Raw genomic sequence first — 22,122 nt, forward strand, 5'->3', positions numbered from 1 at the left:
ATACAGTAAAGCCATGATGGATCAATGGTAGTAGGTTCTCCGACCTCTGTTGCATGGGGTCCCTGGTTCGATCCCAGCTTGCGCCAAGTAAACTTTGTGGTAGACAAACACCGTGTGCGTGTGTTTTCTCGGGGTTCTCCTATTTCCTCCCACTTTCTTCATTCCACCATTTCATTCATTTCTCATCATCACCGTCTCCTTTAGCCTAGCCGGCATAACCGTGGGACATAAAACTCAAAGATTTCATTTCAGACTGTTTTTATTCCATTAATTTTTATTTCCCTCATCCATCCAGGAAATCCCTCGAACCAGCCTCATAACTTCACATCGTCCGAGAGAGAGAGAGAGAAGATGGTGTATTAGTTATCACATTGAACTTATAATCGTAAATTGTTGGAATTTTGTGTGTGTGTGTGCTATGAATTGTTGTAGCTATAACGTCTTTCCAATTATCACCCAAAATGTTGAACTTCATTACTTTGGTTCCAGCAGATGAAGATGTAATATACGGAGTATACTAATATTTGTCTGATATTTTTATTTTTCAGAGTTACCGCCGCCTCCTTATTGCAGGTTTTCCAGGGAAAGGTTGAAACCGGAAGGTATGTATACTTTTTTTTTTAAAGTGTCATATTACATAAATTATAACTAGGAATAATAATTACACCTGTAGAACTACTTAACCTTGGATAAAGAAAGGTCATTTTTTTTTTATTTTTTTAAAATATAGTTATAAATTAGTAAGTTGTTTACCAACATGGTAGCACAAGGCCATTTTTCAGTTGTGAAAATTGTCATGATTTATGTAGAGTATTATATGTAGCCAAAAATGGCGTACAAATTAATTTTCGGGAAATTAGATAATGTCTAAAATCAGTCTATTCTAGGCCTATATAGCGTATAAGGTTGCTTCTTATCCCATGTAAAGTGTAATGAAGAAGTGAACGTTCGGGTGATTGCTTTAAGATTTAGTTTTATTGAAACAGAGCATTATTATCAACTTAAAAAAAAAAAAAAAAAGCATTGTCTTAGTCATGAGTTTAACAGGGTTATGACAGTATTCGAAACTTCGTCTAGTAAATTTTCCTAGAACTTTTTCTGTATTCTCATTGTAGTATGTAAAGTCGTTTCATTAATATGTTACGGTGTTAAAATGGTTTAAGGTTGGTGTAAAGGGACAAGTTTTGCCAATAGATGTCACTACAGTCTTCGTATCTCTTTCATATATTGCTTACCTTTCACAAAAATTCACGATTTCTCTTATAAATTTCAACTTACAGACTTCAAACTTTGAAAGAAAGAACTTCATAACCTATCGAAGGCAACAATCCGTGCCGATTTTTTATTTGTAATTTTCTTCATTGTTGAAATGGATGTCCTAACCTTTAACAATGGAACTATTTCAACAATGAAGAAAATTATAAATAAAAAAATCGGCACGGATTGTTGCCTTCGATAGGTTATGAAGTTTCTCCTCTAGAAATTTGAAGTCTCTAGGTTGAAATTTGTAAGAGAAGTTGTAAATTTTTGTGAAAGGTAAAAATACACGAGAGAGATACGAAGACCGTAGTGACATCTATTGGCAAAACTTGTCCCTTTACACCAAGCTTAAACTAAAAATTTAAAGATTACCTGGAATCAGGGTTGAATTTCACTAGGCTTATTAGGTCCAGGCCTTGGGGTGCACGTTAGACGCTAATTTAGTAAGCAAGACGAAAAAAAAATATGCTAAAGTTTAATAATAATAATAATAATAAAGATTAAATTAATAAACTAATTTTCATATACTGTTTCACAATACTCTTTTATCCTGTTCCATTTACTTCTTGATTTTAGTGTAAATAAAATGAAATATTGAAAAAAGGGTTTTATTTCTTGTAATCAAAATAATCATTTTGTATTGCAGTAGAAATATACATTTCAGCCATTAAAACAATAATTCTATTCGTTTTACTGATATTTTTTAGTGACTGAATATTCACATTTCTACGGACAAAATTCAAAATGAATTTCTTTCATTATTTCGCAGATGCTTATTGTAAAAATAAAATTGATCATTCTCTGTATATATATATATATATATATATATATATATATATATATATATATATATTAGAAAAGTAAATTTGTAACAATTCGAACCTATCTTTACAACAAGTTCAGAATTAAAATTCATAGAAAGCGTTGAAACAAAGGTATGCATAAAATAAGTGTATTAATTAATTAAATTTTTGTATTGTGTTGAAATTTTGTACATTAGAGTGAGAGACAGCAAACATCTTTCGACCTTTGATCAAAATGTGTTTATCGTTGAAGGAAATTCAGCTAAAAAAGAAAACTATTATTAAGTAACATATTTATGTAGAATGTATAATAGTTAATAATTGCGTATTTTTTTTGTTTGTAGATCGTGCACCCAGTGAAAGAGAACCTCTGCGGACGAGAGGGTCTTCTCAGTATGGTTCTTTCACCACGAACGGTGAAGGTAAGTACTATATTTGCAGACCATTTAGTAACAAATTATGTTCATTTGCCTCTAAATCCTATAATTAAAAAAAAAGGAAGTTTCGTCAAAGTAATGACCCAATATTAGTCTTCTGCTTGAATAGTAGCCTTCTATATGTGAGAAAAGGTATCTCGATAGCACGTTTAAATCAGATCTAAAATATAACAAATCTTTCAAGAAGTTTCTGGCAGTAACTGTGTCTGAAATCTAATTGTCATTATATACGCTTCGGTGGCGTAATGCTTAACGATGTGGAACGAAAAGCCAATGAGAAAATGTTAGCAGAATCTCGGAGGAGATTAACAATACTCATTAGCAAATTTCAGAAGTATTTAAAAGAGAAAAGGTAGCTAGCTGCTTTGTATGACACTTTCGGCGATCATTGGGAAAACTAAATAAATGAAACAACCCTGAACACTCCACCACACCCCCGAAAAGAAAAAGTTTTATTGTAAAATACATTCACAATGGTCATGAAAATATCAAGTCATTGATGACTAAGATATTACGTGAAAAGAAATTATCTTATTAAGGATGTAACAATATGGCAGTAGAAGACGAAACAGTGAGGGTAAGAAGAACATGGACGATTTTAAAGAAAGTGATTCTTACGTCAAAACGAAGGTACTTCAAGTAAATGACCTGCCAGCGATGGTAGAATACTTACTATAGTGATACCGGTAATGATTGTTTATTTCTCGAGTTGACTCATGACGGATTTTTTTTTTTTTTTTTTGTCCCGGTATGATGCATGGTTTTTACGCTACTCCCTAAGAATTACCTGTGAGTACAAAGTGTCTAGTCAAAAGAATATCTCCCAATAAATCATGAATACGTATTCATTCTTTCGTGTGGATCCAGGTATGTTAAAAAAAATCAGGGTTGTCAGTAGTATAGACGTACGAGAAAAGGTGATCGTAATCAGTTTGACTAAGTTCAACAATTACGTTAAAAAAAAATGCTTACAGAAAAATTAGTCCTAAATAAGATATGACATTTTATCACATAATTTCTGACGGGGAACTTTTTGGAATCACTGCCAATTCTAAGCACTACACTGGGAACCAAACCTCAGAACCATCACCGCATTTGACGAGCTTATTTTGACAAGGGAACATTTCCACAATTAGTAATATTACAGTTGAAAGCAATAAATTTTGACTTGAGAACGCTTTTGAAAATGTTCCGGGAAAAAAAAAAAACAACACGAATACAACAAACCGCTTTTTATGTTCCCTTTTGAATGGAAATATACCAAAGTGAGTGAACGAGGTTAAATGTGTGGTAGAAACGGTTAACTTTACATTGTGCTTTCTACCAAAAAGGTTCCCGTTTGCATATACCCTGTTATTAAAATCCGATAGAGCTCATCTCAAAAATTCAAAAACAGTTGAACGGTGAATTTTGAAAAAAAAAATAAATAAAAAATAAAAAATAAAATAAATAAATAAATAAAATAAAAGTGGTCAGATATTCCCTTTTTGAAAATGACCTCTTAATTTCAGAAACATGTTTAGATTCAAATTCAATCTGTCGGATCTGTGCATATTTCTTGAAATGTGCATTGTTTTCCGAAGTGCTGGACAAATTCTATTAGTATTAGGGTATATGTGAAAAATGGTAGAACCTTACCAAATTAGACATACGTCACTCAGTTGCATTTTATATCATTCAGCCAGTAAATACAAACAATAAACTATTTATCTTTGTGTAAATATTATATTGTGTTGAATCATCCTGCAACACGTATGGTTCGCAGGAGAGGTAAGGGGAATAAAATTCTCTCAAATATTTTGCCTCCCCAATTCATCAAAAATTGTTCCGGACATATAATCTTAAAAATCAGACACACCAGTCTCGTGAATTTTGCCCCTTGCTCTTTGGTGATCTTCGAAGTCTGCGGATGCTGATCACATAATGTTCATTGCCTCATAATTCAAGTATATTTGAATTGTAATTAACATGATCATCTTAAAGAAATGGGTCATTAATATTAAGAGAACCCGTAAGTTGTATTAGGCAACATCGGATGCCAGTGTTTAAAAATAAATAAATAAATAAATAAACTGTGAACTTATAAACCGACTAGGAAAATGGTTTTGTAGGCTGATCATTTTATTTTAAGATCGTTTCTGTGCTAACATGTTTAACGGTATAAATGCATTGAAATGAAGGACTTGAAATAGTTGCGATGCGACGTCGTGTGTTTTTATACTTTTAAAAGCTTTGGCTCATGAGGCAACCTTTCTCGAATAGAGTGTTTTTTGTCTAAGCTTTTGTATTCATTATGATTGCACCCACGCAAAACGCCTTCACCAAGGACACCTGCGGATGAATCTTAAATGAAGGAGAGAAAAAAAAAGAAGAGATGCTGGAATGTATCCTATTTAGTCAGCAGCAGATCGTTAGCGTTGTATCGTACGTACACGAGCAAAATAATAGTATTTGGCACTACTTAGATACAGTAAGAATGTAAAAATGCAAATATGTGTTTGCTCTTCATATATTTGTACAAGTAGCATGAGCGTGTTAAGAATGTAGAATTCTATTGCATGATATATACAGTTGTGCTCAGATAACTTCCTCACAGTAGCAAAACTTCTCCCCCCTTGTTTCTTCTATTGTACCGTCGATTACATCAATTTAAGACAGTTTCTTCTCCAATAATAACATGATCATCATATTTCCTTCTTTTTAACTATATCCAGTATTGTTCATTCTTCCCAATATTTGGCGTACACTTATCATTTTTGTTCAACTAATTTGTCCATAACTACATTTGAAATGTTTACTTGCACGCAGCAGCGGCTTTTAGAGGAGGTTATTTATTATTATTATTATTATTATTATTATTATTATTATTATTATTATTATTATTATTATTTTTATTATTATTATTATTTGCCACAGACTAATAGAAGAAAGCTTTATACAGATTCAGAGACCTATATGTAATCTTCCCTTAATTTGGAGGGATAGAATTTACCTTTCTACCAGTTTGACTTTTCTGAGGAGCCGCCACTATCTGGATTAGTCTTGGTATGCGGTATACGTCTGCCATTTAGTAATTGCCGAAATTTTCAGTGGAAACTCTCATCTTCTTCAGCGTCGTTTTCTTAAAGCAGGAAACTCATTAAATCACATTGCATCCGTCGTTGTGATAACCAAAAACATTTCTTCTAGTAATAAAAATATACTGAATGGTCTTATGTTAATGGTAATGTATAACAAATAGTACTAGTAATTTTTTCTTTCTTTGCGTTACACATGCCACGATTCACTAAGTGAACATTCTGCTAATTAGGGACTTTAGTGTTAATAGCATTAATGTATTTCTATCACTTTTTTAAAATTCAATTTTTGTCAGATAGAATAATGACTTATGACGTGGCAGTCATTACATACTCTAATTTTAGATAATTCAATTGTGAAGTAAATATATTTACAGTTCCATCGTCGAGTCTCGTAATGATGGCTCTAGTTTCCCGAATAACATCAAAAAAGTAATGGGATTGTACGTTCAAATAGGATATTCCTTGCATTGCAGAAAGATAGAAGGTATATATATATATATATATATATATATATATATATATATATATATATATATATATACACTCTTAATTGTAGAATTGTTGTAAAATATATGGTATGAAGTAGAGTTCTGAAACAATGCATTAATAACGTTATTACATTAACATAATAGAAAGATAAATTAATTTAAAAATCTACTTTAGGAACGTACTTTTATTTTGTCTTTCTTGTAAATTTGAACTTGTAAATGTTTGCAACTGAGGACGTGATCTTCTAGATGAAATCGTATGCTTTGTAGCATACCTTAGCAAAAATTGTTACTTCAGACATATGGCTTTTAAAGTGTTCTTGAGACGGAGGTATCTACCCAAGCATAGCTAATCAAACACTACTCTGTTCTTTGTCTGCATTATTTGGTTGAAGTGCGGTTTAGTTCGTCAGGTGGTTGGTTGATTATGGTTGTGGTAGGAATGGCTTCTTTACACTCTGAGAATTGGATGACATTCTTACAAGTAATTGCCTGGATATTACAGATATATATGTATCTGTAAAATCATGGCATATTAAACCAAAAATACAAAGGAAATCTTTCGCATAAATTAGTATTGAAGGTAGGAAATTAGTGTATATATTGAAAATAGTACTTAAGATATTTAGGTGGTTGAAACATAAAATTACTTTTATTTTGCAGTTTCTAATGGTATAAGTAGAACAAAACATAATATGCTGCCAGAAATTATTGAATTACATCCATTTTACATTTAATAACATGGGGAGAAAATTTGCACTCTACGACAATGATGGGTAAACATTTGTAGAAGAGGCTACAGAGAAAGAAAAGGAAAAAAATTAAGCAGACCAGTATAATTTATTAAAACCAACAATGGTACATTTTACAAAATTCTTGCTAATACTAAACCCTGTTGATAATTGAAAAAATTATGAATGAAAATGTGATAAACAGAATTGTAACTTCATTTCTAAAAGTTTCTGATAGTCTGCTTCGAACTGGGATCCACTGATTCTTAGAACATTCCAGTCATGTCGCTGGCCGGATAGAACTCTTCGGAGGCCCGCGGACCATAGTTTGCCCACCATTACCCTAGTACATCATCATCCTGGATCAGCAATATCTCAGTTGGTTTGATGCAGTTTTATATTCGTCTTTATCCTGAGCCAGACCCATCATTTCCTTTTCGTTTTCATTTCCTGTATCTTGGATTATTTGGTACGAATATTTCGATCATGGCCTTCCTCTGGATTTTGCCTTCTGTTATAACCTCCGTAACTAACAGCGTGATTCCATGTCTCATAATGCGTACACTCATCGTACCTCTTGTTTTCAAAATAATCTCTGATACTTTTCCCCCCTCTCTCTCTTACCATTTCCAAAATGTTCCCCTCTGATAACCGTATTCACCTGTCTAATTTTCAATATCCTTCTGTAATACTACATTTCGAAGGCTTCTGATCCCCGTTTTTTGTCTTCTCAAATCCACGCCTCACATCACCCAGCTTCACACTCTATACATATGCTTTATCATCCTTTTCTTTAATTCTTTAACTCTACGTAACGTCCGGTAATTGCGCTTATTCATTGATTGATTTTGCTGTATGAGACAAGGAACTTAAATATGAAAAGAGGGATTCGAATCAGTATTTGGGTTTGTATCTGAGACGCTTTATGTCCAATGAGGTTTGAACCAAAGTACAACTGCACCAAAAGTGGTGTTTCAAAAGAAATGATGGGAACGAGTATTCCTCTATGGTTGATTGAATGAGTTTGATACACATTGTACAGATTTTTAAAAAAATAAAATAAAATAAAGCTTTTACAAATGAAAACGTGGTTGAATTTGCAAATTTTCAACACTATTCTATAATAATAAATAATAATAATAATAATAATAAAACTCCAGTTATCCACATTAATGAGTCATGAATAATCCGGATATACATGAATCCAAATAATTGGAGAAATTGTCAAAAAAAATGGTTATTTTGAGAATTTAAAAAATTCTTTAAAATCACTTTTGTTCAATAAAGAAGATAGGTCTAATGTATGTTAAAAACAAGATAATTTTTACTACAAACAATTAAAACAATACAGAAAATTCGATTAAATATACATGTTAGTGTTGGTTTAAAATATGAATTTCAAGGAAATTATTTTTATGAGCGAATGTAAACAGTTCGTATTTATTTATGTATTTATTTTGAAAATTTAATCTTATATTTCCTGCTATTAGTCCGGATATTTGTCAATCAAGATGATTGAAGTATATTATTATTATTATTATTATTATTATTATTATTATTATTATTATTATTATTATTATTATTATTATTATTATTATAGGTAATCTGAATAATGTTTTTCAAAATAAAACCAGCTTCCGTTGCCGGCATTGTATTGCAAGCAGGATCAAAACAACGTTGTATATGAATGATCTAGATTTAAGAAAACCTCTTTCTGTGTAGAAGCTTCCGGTATGCTGCAGTTGAGAAACTGAAGTATTCGTGGCATGTAACAACGGAGGCTTTCATATCGAGAGATTGAAGAACAAATACGGGTAACAGCAGGAAAGTGATAAATTTGCTTCGCTCGTTTATGAACGTAGTGTTATTGTAAAGTAAGGCACTTAGCGATATATTGTTTACTTGCTAAGTGCGCCTGCCATAGTGAGCCTCAGCATGTGCTAGTTTACCAAGAAGAAGTGATAATAAGATGCAAATATGCAAGGGACCGGGAGTAGTGGAAAGAACTAATTAAAAAATAAAAAAGTAATGGGATTTTACGCGGAAGAATAAAAAAAAAAAAAAAAACCTGCGGCGTCGCCAAGGTTGGCTACCAATAAAATATTTTGTAAGTCTCTCGATGAGATTTAAGAAAAAAAAATACGATATTCTATGTAATCATTAAAAAAATCGATTGGGACTATTTTCTTTCTATTTCCTGTATTTGAGTAACCGGAAAGAAAAAAAAATGAAATCTTTGAGTTTTACGTCCCACGGTTATGCCGGTTAGGCTAAAGGAGACGGTGATGATGAGTAATGAATGAAATGGTGGAATGAAGAAAGTGGGAGGAAACGGGAGAACCCCGAGAAAACCCACGCATACGGAGTAACCGGAAAGAAATGGAAAGGTATTTAAGAACATCCGGTAAGAGTTTACGGATTTGTTATAGTGAGTGCCAAGATTGGTACAGGGTATGGATACCATACACGACTTTGCCACGGGAGACCCAGATTCGATTCCCTACCGGAGCTCGTGTGGTTTGAGTCCCACGGTAAAGTGTAAGTTCACATCTAATTTGGCCTCGCTGCTATAAAAGACGTTAAACTTAAAACCAACTAGAAGTCACGATGTAGGTGTCGATGATTTTAAGGACATCAGGAACATCATACAGGGCGTTGGAAAACATACGGTATTAACCTTAATAGCACGTGTAACTGCTCCCAAGTGCCCTTACGAGTAGCCGTTTGGGAAGATGTTCGGTCATACAGATCTGAATGTCTGTCTGGGATATGTATCCTACGCTCGCTGTAGATCTTGGTGTAACTGGGCATTCCGGCTGTAGGCACCACACCTAGTGCCGTGCTCGATAGGGTTAGGTCTGGAGACCTAGCCTATACCGAGTAGAGCACGTTGGCTTGGGAGCAGGGGAAGCGCAGTATCTTGCTGAAAGATGGGGCTCTGCAAAATGTTCACATAAGATTGAAGAGTAGGATTGGCGATCTTAAGAAATGTACGATGCACTAGTCATACTTCATTGAAATGAAATAATAACGTCCCATTATCCTTTTAGGGTAAAGGAGACGGATGATTAATGAAAGTGAAGTATTATTTGAAAAAAATATGGAATGACAATGTGAAAGGAAACAGAACGTAGTGGACTCGATTTATTACCTGTGATAGAACCAGAGATTCTTCGCATTCTGCCTCTGATCCACCATAGCCCCATATCCTACTTTTGAATGAAGATCAGAGGCAAGTGAGATGTGTAGCGTTTTGCTCACAACGTAACAGTGTAAATCCTGTATAGCGAGACTTGGACCAAAAATTATTTACGGGTATGAATCTTATATGCCGTCATTAGGGATCGGGTATCGTATACAGGAAGCATGCAACTGGTAATTGTGGAGTAATGATAAAAGAGTTGTTTGAAATAATGTACTGTTCAAGTTGTTTGGATTGTATCTAGTCGCACTTACTGGAATCCATTATTCGAAATTATAGTTATGTATTACGCAATTTTTTCTTAGCCATAATCTTACGAGAATACTGAGATGGAAGCTTGAACGATTCTTCTTCCGGACTTAATTCACTCAGAGACATCATTGATCTAATATATGACAGTTGTGCATTTCTATTAGAAAACATTTCACGGACAAAACGGGATATAATCTAAATTTTTAACTTTGAAAAGTTCTAGCAAACATTTTTTTTTTTTTTTTAGAAAGTTTGTTATAATGTTTATTTGTTGAAAAAGAATGACAATTTGTTCTAGGTAGTAATGCTTGCGCAAGTAGTTTTCCTTGTGTTGCTTTTCCTTTTATTTCGTACATTTATTTTAAAAAATGCGAAAACATAGTTCCTGTTTTTTATTTGCTCGAACTGTGATGAAAGTAGGTGAGCTTATCAGAGCCAATGCGTTAAACATATTTAGTGAGGAGTGTGCGTAGATCTCGAGTAGTTTTTATTAAACTGTATAAACAAATAAAAACTACCAATGACTTTCAAGGACACAGTGGTCCAGTAGTACACCCTATATTATTGTTGCGAAGGTTTTGTTTGATCGATGGGAGCTAAACATCCCTTCCCATCACTGATCTATGAAGTCGAATTTATGGTGAACAATATCATGTCCATGTCTCCCCTCCCCTCACACACACGTTGTATACCAATTCCTCCATCATCATTCACTGCAATGTATCATCATTGTTCCTTAATTATTAGGAATAACTATGAGAGGTTAAACTGAAAATATTGTTACTTCATATTCAAAGTAGATTTCGTAATGTCTATAATCAAACAACAGATATTAAGAATTGAATTGCATTGTTTCCGTCAGAATTTAAAATGCCAAATTCTGCATTTTTATCTACTACTTCACATCTGTCTATCTATCTATATATATAAAACAGTAATCAGCATAGCAAAGTAGTAATCAGTTAAAAATAGTCAACAAATAAAACGACGAACAGTTTGCATATTAATAGTAATGTGGCTACTTGAAAATTTAGAAACGTAAGAAGCAAAAATGAATATAAAACCAATAATTTTAATTGATAGGACAAGGATTATACAGTTCGTGAATATGTGGATAGTGGGTACCGCAAATCAAACCTGTTGTGTACATTTTACAATGATACTAAAGTTTAGTACAGTATATTACTAGCACATGTATATTTTATATGGGTATAATGATTCGTTACTAGAATACCATTACAAGAATACTAGAAATTTGACAAAGATATCTATCAAAATTCTTTGTCATCACTTTAGTATAGTTTCCCCCTTAAATTCCTATTAGTTACAACTTTCGGTTTTCCAAAATGAGAAGAATTCGTAGCATATGTTAAACAGTGTGCTTGAGAACATTCAGCACGCCCCTATTTTACATATAATTGTTACGAGTGTCTATTATTTTGTATTGTGCACATCAAACTATTTTTAAAAATCTTTTTTTTTCTGTATTTGAATCCCTTTATTTATGTAATTAGAATATGGTAGAATCTATTGTAATATTATTATCTACTGCTGCCCGTGGTAATGTTTGAAGAGAGGAATCTTATTGTTCGTCAATGACCGTCAGTAGGTGAAGAAATAAGTGTATAGCTTTTGGTAGCATGTTGAGATGTAAGCTAACAATGACCAAAGCTTGCACAATGCTGCTGCTTAGCAAACCGGAATCTACGGAAAGTACCGGACATTCCTGTGTCTTGCTGCTTGGCCTTTGAGTCCTGGTTACACACCTTGCAGGGCCTCCTCTTCCCAAACGTTGTTCACTTCTCGTGGACAGATGGCGTTGGTTTTTATTCTCGCAGAAATAACGTCCAATCCTCCCGTTGTTTTTTTCTCTTCTTCTTTTTAAAAGCTACCTTCAATATGTATGCAAAAGTGTTTTCAATACCCAATTTGCATTTTTCCCTCGTTCATTTCTCATCTGACCTTCCTTTTACGTGTATTAGTGTCCAAGAACATTCTAAAGGGCTCTAAACCTCTTGGAAAAGAAAACTTCTCGAAGGGATTTGCATTTCTGTATGGTGTCAGTCATGCTGTATTCCCGACTCGTAATGAAGTATTAATTTCAGTTAAGGCTTTTTTTTTTTTTTTTTAATCTATGGAATATTTCAGTGAAGTGACGTAATGCCTAAATGTAGCACCATTATTTTCGGTTGGATTGACTTTAGATGACGTGTAAAGCCACTATTGTTGAGTGGTTTTGTTACCTGCGTTATGGTAATAGAAAAGTCTGTCTTCAAGTTGGCCACACTCAGTTTAACAAATGTGGCACTTGAAATGGAATGAAAATTAAATCCAAGTTTACTTCCGACGTTTATGCCTTGTAGGCTTAAGAACATAGCCGATTAATGAAAGAAACAGAAAGAATTAGTGGCATGTAGGAGGAAATGGAAAAACCCATGGGCGCGAGCACGATGTTGTCCACCACAAGCACACACAACCTGAGATCCAGGCCCGCAACCAGCCACAGAGGTTTGGGGAGGCCATGAATGTCTTAGGGGGAGGGGGCAAGTAATTAAAAATTCTCTTACTGATAGCTAAATTGTGATTTTATATTAACAATAGCATTTTGTGTGAAGGTCTGGAGGGGTCACAAAAAGTTTAGGGGGCAGGGCCCCTAACCCCTTAGCCCCCTCTGGTTGCGGGCCTGCTGAAATCCACCCAAGAATCTTTTGCATCAAAAGTAGGGTTGGCTGGTTTGTTTTTTTCAAAGAAACCAACTGGCTTAAACCAAAAAACGAAACATGTTCGTAAAGGTGTAAGTGTTCGTAAAATCTTGATGAACACACATTTGTGGTTATCATGTTTCACTCCGTGTAATATTCGTATTATATTCAGACCTAAATTCCCCATTCATTACTTAGAGATTATACTACAAAAGCAACTTTTGTTTTTTCCTTTTGTGACTTTTTTAGTTTATTATTGTTATGCAACTGCAATCAAAGAAAAATTTTAATTATTGTTTCGTTTTAATAATGTTTAGTTTACTATTGATAAAATACATTGAAATGCCATACTTTGTGGGGGGTGGAGGAGTGATACAAACCCGACGAGAGGCATTTATTGAAATCAGAAGTATCTTTGGTATTTATTTATGTATAATTGGTCAGAGCCAAAGTGGATTCAAATAATTCATATCTTTATTCACTTTTCGTACTGATTTGCAAACAAGTCATTTTATTTCTTTAACTTGGAGTAATAAAAGTCGTAGTGAACTAACTTGGACTGAATTAGTTCTTCTCTACTCTGCAATATTTTGAAATTGTCCATATGTAATTCTGCATAATGGTTTCACTTGTGCAATTGTTTATATTTTTGTCCTTCTGAAATGACTCTTGACAATTAGACAATTATATTAACAAGTATGTAAAGATCAGTACAATGTATTTTTATCAGGAGTCCTTTATGAGTGAGTCGGCAGACGTATCGTATTTGTTGCCAATTAGTCCCGGTTTCGAGTTCAAATGGAGGACAATTTCGGATGTAAGTCGAGAAACGATCCGGGTAAGTTTATGTGACTCCTTCCTGCATAACATGGTTGTTGCATAACACCAAGGCGAAACAAACTTATATATATGTAATATAAATACATAGAGGAAATTATTTAAAAAAAAAAAACTGGCTTAAACCAAAAAAAGTTAAAATAAAAACCTTGGCTTTTGCCAACCCTGATCAGAAGTGACCGCTCACCAACTTCTGTGTTTCTTTTCTGACGTGTAATATTTGGAGCAATTTTGATGACTGTTACGTAATAGTAAAGTTATATAAATATTACTATAATAGCAATAATAATATTGAAAAAAATTAAATGAAATCTTTAAGTTTTACGTCGTACGGTTATGCCGGCTAGGCTATAAATTTGGAAGCCCAAACATCTGGATTACTAATTGGACTGTGTAATATTTCACATATCGATCGGTCAATATTTTCGATATCAAAATATCGATATGGAAACGTTACCGCTCGATATTAGATAATAGTGTGTTTTTTGATACTTCGGTCATTTTGATATTTTATCGATTTCGATTTTGATACTGAAATCCTAAGATTATACAACCTTAATTATTTAAAAAAAAAAAAATGTATACCTGCCTACTTATAATTTTGTCATTTTCCAATTTTTTTGAGATATTGCTTTCCTGTAGTTTAAAAAAGAAAATTGTGGTTAATGTTGGATAATAGCCGTAATGGCCAGGTTGAGAAATGCTTCAACCTCTGGAGTAATCTACTCACCAATTGTCAGAATGGCGGTTGGTAGTCCTTCCTCCTTCCCCCTACCCTCGATACCTAAATCGGCCTCTGCGTCGCCAGTCGTACGTTTGGTCTTCAGCCAAGATAGTTCATGTGCCTTGAAGTGTAAATATATTTGTTTATTCAGAAAGGGAGGAAGGATGGAGTTTTAAGTGGCGCCAGTGTGATGTCTCCTCTTTTGCTCCGAATCGAGGAGGGCCATTTGTATCAATGACAAGAACAAACGTTCAAAATAAATACATAAGCATATATGATTTCAGGCGCTTTTTTTTTTTTTTTAATTTTTGTAAAATTTAGTTTACGCATATCAAAATGAAATCAAGGCATGTGAATACTCCCCTGAAGGTCAAAGGACACAATAATAAATGCAAGTTGTGATAAACAGTTGGTCGGATTGTGTCATCTAGCCCAATACGTGATTGATGCATTTGGTCGCGGGTTTAAGTCTGGGTGAGGTTTTATGTTTCGGATTATACATTAAATAGCTCCACGGTAATGTTGAAACGGACGTTTACTTTCTGAACTTTTGATTCAAAAAATTGCTATAATTAAAAAAAAACAATGGGAGCGTAATGAATACATGTCACAAATGATAGAATGAAAACGAAATGAAGGAAACTTGGAAGAAAACTGAAAAAAAAAAAAAAAAACTCAATGGATGTTATTTTTCACAAAGAAGTCTACATTCCAGAATCGATTCTTGTTCAGGATTAATTCAGGCTTCTACCCTACTTAGCTTCCGGGATCACTATCCCAGCATTTATTATTAACCGTAAATGGGTAATTCAAACTTCATGGTTGAATCAGTTTTTAATAATAATAATAATAATAATAATAATAATAATAATAATAATATGATGCGCTACTTGAACATAATAATATTTTTTGTACTCAATTCTTCAGTTGTAATTGCCTATCAAGGTTGTTGCTGTTTCAATTCAAAATCACCGGCGTTTTTCCTAATCGTTATAATCGTATATGGAAAATGTTAAGGCTGTTTCAAGGTTACGTTGAAACAAAACTTGCTAGAATTATTGAATCTGTTCTGTAAATGTAATACTTACCAACAAACTAGAAAATTTGCTGATAACTTTGGAAGGAATGTATAGCATTCAAGAAGGTCTAAACAATTTGATTGATTCATTCATTCTGAAGGATTGATAAAAAAAAAAAGAACATGTACGAAGTGGGCTTATTCTCTTACCTTCAAAGTGTACGGGTAATATTGTATGATCAAAGGATTTACATGAAATGGAGAAAATACAGCAAAATTTATGCTGCAATAAAATGTCTATTGTTTATACCTTCATTTAATGCATTATATACGTAAAAATGAAGTGACTGATTGGGAATAGCTTTGTCCCATTGGAAATTTAAAATCATATTCCCTTGTGTTTAGAGCGCTACTGCGTAGCTGTTCCACAAAATAATAGTGTGCTGTAGTTTTAGGATAAGCTTTCAGTATATTGATCAGACACGAATCAACTGTAGTATAAGGCCTAGTTACAGTCTTAGTCTAAAATTAGTTATTTCTTATGGAATGTCACTTTTCGAAAGTTGAAAAAGAAGGCGGCGGTTCGGAATTATGCAAGAACAATTCGAAAGTATGTGCTGGTTAAGGGATGATGGAAGGATTGACCAGTTTTTTTTTTCTTTTGTTTTTCGTTTTAATTTATTTTTAAAAGGGTGGTTCTGAACCAGAAGGCACGTGACAAGCGAGTAGAGGGTTACCAAAATTGAAATACCAAGCATTTTTCTGTCCGAGTCTGTTGTTATTTCCTCCTACTGTTGAAATTTTCGTCCGCAACAGCAATATACAAGTTCTCGTTTGTGAAGAGCGTCGACTTGAGTTGAGTTGGCCGTAACATAGGACCCCAGATGCTGCTGGCGGCTCTGAATGAAAGGGGAGGAGAAGCAGACGGCTGGGAGTGGGGGAAAGGCGCCAGAGGCTCTCTGGCGGGCGGCGACTGCTTGTCGAATGGCATGCTGTGACGTCAGCCTCTCCAAGTTGCCGTTTGGAGACTTCGTGCGTGTTGTGTCTGCCGAGCCTAGAGAGAAGCTGAAACAAGCAAAGCACAAAGTGAAGAGAATCGGTGATACATCAGAGGCAGAAATTTATAGTTCGTGCTTTGGAGAGAAGCATCTATTTTCGCTTGTTCAAAATAATCCCACCCCTCCTTGCTCCGTTTCCTTGATAGTACACCGCGAGTAGTGTTTTTCCTTTTTGTTATTTGTATGTAATGTGTATATATATATGTATATGGCGGCCTCTGTAGACTATAGCCGAGGACAGAAAAAAAAAATTGGTAAAATAGTCAGGAAATTTTCGCAGGAAGAATAGCGGTCAGAAACAAAATAAATATAATTTGTATACTGCTTTACCCCATAATGACGCTGGTCATTCGCATTGGCGGGCGCCGTACCCAATTTAGCTTGGCGACCGTAATCGTTTCTGGTTGCACGTAATTTATTTTTCCTACAGGATAATGTCAAGTTGTGCCGCTGTGACCGATGTTTCAAATATTACGTTTGCTGTGCATAATGTTCACTTTTCTCTTATAACATGTTGCATCGAATTTTCTTTGTTTTTAACTGTTTCGTTGTTGTTTTTTTTTTCCTCCGCACACCCAAATCACAGGAAATGTCTCAGTTCTTTGTGTCACGTAAGTTATCCCTGCCATTTCGATCCCATCATCCTCTCCAATCCATGATTGAACTGAAATCCTATATTTTGATGACCTCCGACTGCTTATTTGATGCAGGAACGTATACTCTGTTCCGAATGAATTTTTGTGTAACATGCACACTGAAATTCTGCTTACTAGTTGTGACAAACCAAATGTATGCACTTAGAAAGGCCTTGGTACAGTACCAAGAAAATATCGCGTCTTAAATTCATGATTACTGGAAATATTTCTCAGAAGCTGATTACTTTGTTTACGAAAGAAGCGTTAAAAAAATAGCGACATATTCCTGGAACTTCTTCATCGGAAGTTTAGGTGACTTGTGTAATTTGGGTTTACGTCCTTATGCAACAAGGGTTGCGATCTGCTATTAACTTGAGTCTCTATCCATTTACTATTTTGTGTTCTTATACTGGACTCAAAAACAACTTCCGATGTTACTGTATAGATCTGGTGGTGACTGAACAGAAGCAGACGAAATCGAAGAAAGAAAAAAAGAAAAGAAAAGAAAACTCTGATCTGTCCTAAGTCACTGTTCAATGAAAGATATGGCCATTTCGCAACGATTGACAGAAAAATTCCCACATTTCACCAACACACAATGTATGTATTCCACTTGAATGATTTTTTTCTTTTAGTTTAATGTCCCGCAATTGTGCACCAAGGCTAAGGGAGATTGTGATGATAATGAAATTGTGGAATTAAGAAAATGGGAGAACCTCTAGAAAACCCACACACATGGTGTTTTATCCATTACACAGCGGAAACCCTCTACCACTGAGGTACCACAACCTCCTGTAAAATAATAGTATTACCAAATATAGCGTGCGTGGTCAATTTCAGCTGGCTCAAGTTCAGCAATACAAAAAATAGAGAGGAAAAGTAAGGAAGAGCATATATTTATTGCAAAGATACCGTCCCAGCAGTCACATGGTCGAACCGAGGAAAATCTTAGGATGTCCATCCGCAGAATTTGACCCCAAAACTTTTTAATTAAGAAATAATAATGCCAATTGGTAGTCTACGCTCACTTGAAAGTTACATAAGCATTATATATATATAACAATTCTAGTGTAAGTGTTACACACCAGCATTAGTATAGAAGGTTTAAAATTAACTCTTAAGAAAAAGGAAGAAAAAAGTAGATTAATATCGTTGAAAATTTTCTTTCATGTCACATAGGAAAGGTATACGTAGCTCTTTTACATAGCTCCTTCACGGGTGTGTTCAAATTCCAAGATGGCACCAGAAGTCTAGACTCTTAATTCAATCCGTTACTTGTGGTAGAACACCAGAAGCACAAAGTAGATAGGTATATTTAAATCTGAAGCTATTGGAGACAATTTATTTGTTCAAGAATGTTCTTACGTAGAATCCGTTTCCTATTATTAACAAAATAATAAACAAGAGCGTTGCCTTGTTTCCAGGCTGTTTTTTTTTCTTTTAATCAAATTCCCCGTTTTTATTTATTGTGGCACGACCGTGTAGATGTTTTATTATACCAATAATTTTGATGACGAAGTTCAAAGAAATATTAGAAAACACCGAAGAAATATTCTTATAGTATACTATTTGACGATTTACTTGTCTCAGTTATTTCATTGAAAATGATTCAGACATAAGCCAGACATAGATGTTTTCGTAGCGGAGCGCATAATTCGAACATACATACATACACGTAAACCTAATAAGCGTTTTTCAGATAATTTTTATTGTTGTTCCTTTCGAATCTTCCCCCACCCTTATATGAATATGTATTCTTTGATAATGATAGAACGTACTCACAGTTCAGACAATTAATAGAAATAATACACAGGGAAACTTTTAGTAGGCCTATTATTGTAACTTCCGCAATATTTAGAAATATGAAAAAGTAAAGGTGAGATAAAGGCGTTTTCTCTGCACATTTTTACCTTTTTAAAGCTGTTAGAGAAATCAAAATATGATTAGAAATTTCCACTCGTAATTTTCTGTTAATTTTTATAAAAAAAAAAAAAAAAAAAAAAGTAAGTAAAGTAGACAATGTTACTGAAAGTGTCTTTGTTTCCTGTACACATTCCGTCACCTAAGCTCATGTGCTTATGTTATAACTTAATTTGAACACACTTCATTCTTCAAAGTTTCGTATTGTAATTAAGTTTTACTGAGTACATATTTAAATAGAGGGATTTGTAGCTTTGCATTTCATTAAATGATTGGATTCTTTAGATTCACTGTTGCGAGCCAGGTCAAAATAAGAATCATGCGTGCATGCCGTATTCCCGTCCTTCCTCCCCTTCCTGAGCAGACAGTTCGCTGAATGTCTGTAAGTCATACATTTTGTGAATCTTTGTTCTGCTCTGTTTATCCCGTTTCATTGTATCATATGCCTAGGCACATTAGGGCCCAAACTACGGGTATTTGAAGGTAATTCTTATGAAATTTGCATGTTTCTAAAAATAGTATCTGAGGCCTTTACGTTACAGAATAAGCATGATAACGAAAAGAATAAGGAAAATATATTCACAGTTAAAAATCAAGTCTCAATTAAAGTATATTGATAGGTAGCTACACGCTCCTTAGTTTGTATGGAGTTAAAGAACTTGTATTTTCCGTGGGCCACATGAAAGATACTTATGGTCGGATCCAGCCTGCAGGCCGCCATTGTGGTATTTAAAAAAAATATATTGAACGTTTTTGAACTTAGATCTTTGTATATGCATCGGAGTGATGATAATCGATATGGCAATTATTAATAAATTACTTCTTTTTAGTTAGGAGGTTAAATTTTTATATGAAAGTAGCCATGCTGCCTTATTAGTAGAGGCACGAGTTTTTTGCAATGCGCAATAAAACGAAATACGTCAGAATAAGGTAATTTTCAGTTTCTTGACGTTTTATAATATTCTGTGTGTATTTTCATTGGTTTCTGTTGCGCGATAAAACGCGAAATTGGCAGTTTTGCGCGAAATTTCTAATAATACGCGAAATTTTAAAAATACGTTTTCATTAATTTAAAAATGTCAGTTTTCCGCTGACGGAACGGTAGAACGTGGGAGGTACGGTGCATTTTGGGTATTCGGACACGGCTATGGAGAACATGTTGCGCGTTAGCTATCACCATCACAAAACTTTCCTATTTATAGTAAGTTACTGATTTTCCTTCAGTTGGATTTTAAAAATATATAATTTTCTATAACTGGAATTTACAGTGTCTAGTGAAATATTCAGTGTATTTTGTTTTTAGGTGATTAATAGTTTGTTTCTGTAGTGATCTATGAATGAAACGAACAGTTGTAAAACTGTTATGGAATATCGTTACCACAGGAACTAAAAAAATGTGAAAGTTTATTTGAAAAATGCGACAAAACGCAAAATATGAAAAGCGAAACGCGAAAATTTCAAATTCTTAGTGCGAAAAACTCGTGCCCCTACTTATCAGTCTTAACTTAAAGTTAGAACACTTGTTCTCAACATTTTTTGTTGACTGACATCGCGACTCACTTGTTTGATATTTTTATTATAAATAATAATAATAATAATAATAATAATAATAATAATAATATATCATAATAGTGAAACCAATTAGTTTTTATAAAATGACTCTATATAGCATTGAGCATAATACCGCTGGAGGTGTTGACTGGTACAGTCTGTCTCGATTTTAACTAATTATTATTAATTCTTCATGATTTTTTTTTAAATTCTAAAATTTTGCGAAACACCTTAAGAGATTGCGTAACACAGTAGTGTGTCGCGACACATCGGTTGAGAACCACTGAGTTAGAATGAAGCCAATATGGACTACTTTGATTTCTGCATACAAATTGTGACGAAACGGACACGTGATTGATTGAGAGCTAGAAAATGTTTGATACTAAATTTAAGACTGTGTAACGCTTTTATAGAGATTTTCACAATTTGGATGTAAGTTTTGTAATTTTATATTAATTTATACTTTTTTTTTTTTTTTTTGCAGGCGATGGAGGAGGATGGTGTAAATTAGCGTATTGGGAGCTTCAAAAACGGGTTGGTCGTCTTTTTTCAGTGGATCTGCCATTTTTAAACGTCTTTACTTCACTACCTCATGGAGACGGACTCTGCCTTGCTACACTTACACAAGACATCGTGCCACCCTCAGACTCCGTCCGAAGGACAAGAGGCAAAATTGGTCTTGGTAAGTGTCATATAAGTCAGTAAACAGAAACATAGTCTGTAATAATGTGTTATAAGATGTCAAGAATTTAAAAATCCTTACTACTTGTACGTTATTTCAGCGGAACGAATTTTCAGAAGTTTTATAAATAGGAGGAATACTGAGAAATTTACTGAAATTAGGAAAAGTGCGTTATACGCCAAGAACGTTCATGGAAAGTGGGTTAAAGAAGATAAATAGTTCAACATATAAACAAAAACATTTATGGAACTAGAATGTTTTCGTTTCTATTTTTGTATGATAATATGCATCATACAGGATTGTTTAGACTAGTACTTTTTTTAATGGGCAGACTTATTTAGGGAGGAAGTCGAAGAAAAAAATAGGCGAGCAAATGTAATTTATTAAAATTAACAATGGTACATTTTTAAAAAAAATCTTGTAATATTAAACCCCATTAATAATTGAAATTCGAACTGGAATGCATTGGTCCTCAAAAATAAAATTAAATTCTTATCTGTTAGTCTGTTTCTAACATAACTTTTTCGAAGTAACCTTATTCTTTCCATTTCTCAGATTAGGAATCATGGGTAAGCCGTAGTTTATTTGAACTGTTTATGTATATTCTCACCGAAAGTCGAACTTAAATGTGACACAACTCAGGGCGTAAAATTTGAAAGTCGGACGCACTCGCCAATCCAAAAATGATGTTGCCAGTATCTCTCACGTACAAATGCCCCCCTTCCTCCCTTCCTACACACAC

At 33.9% G+C, this 22,122-nt stretch overlaps 1 protein-coding gene across 1 annotated transcript in view; it reads left to right on the forward strand.

The window, feature by feature from the left end:
• The window catches only part of Dad (Daughters against dpp), a 70,720-nt gene that overhangs the window by 40,318 nt on the left and 8,280 nt on the right, over positions 1-22,122 (forward strand). Inside the window, exons 2-4 of the mRNA XM_081748979.1 lie at positions 549-602; positions 2,408-2,485; positions 21,183-21,380. Coding sequence (XP_081605105.1) covers positions 549-602; positions 2,408-2,485; positions 21,183-21,380 — 330 coding nt within the window. The remainder of the gene's footprint in view (positions 1-548; positions 603-2,407; positions 2,486-21,182; positions 21,381-22,122) is intronic.

This window comes from Thermobia domestica, chromosome 2, assembly GCF_964235325.1.
Source record: "Thermobia domestica chromosome 2, izTheDome1.hap1.1, whole genome shotgun sequence".
NCBI lineage: Eukaryota > Metazoa > Arthropoda > Insecta > Zygentoma > Lepismatidae > Thermobia > Thermobia domestica.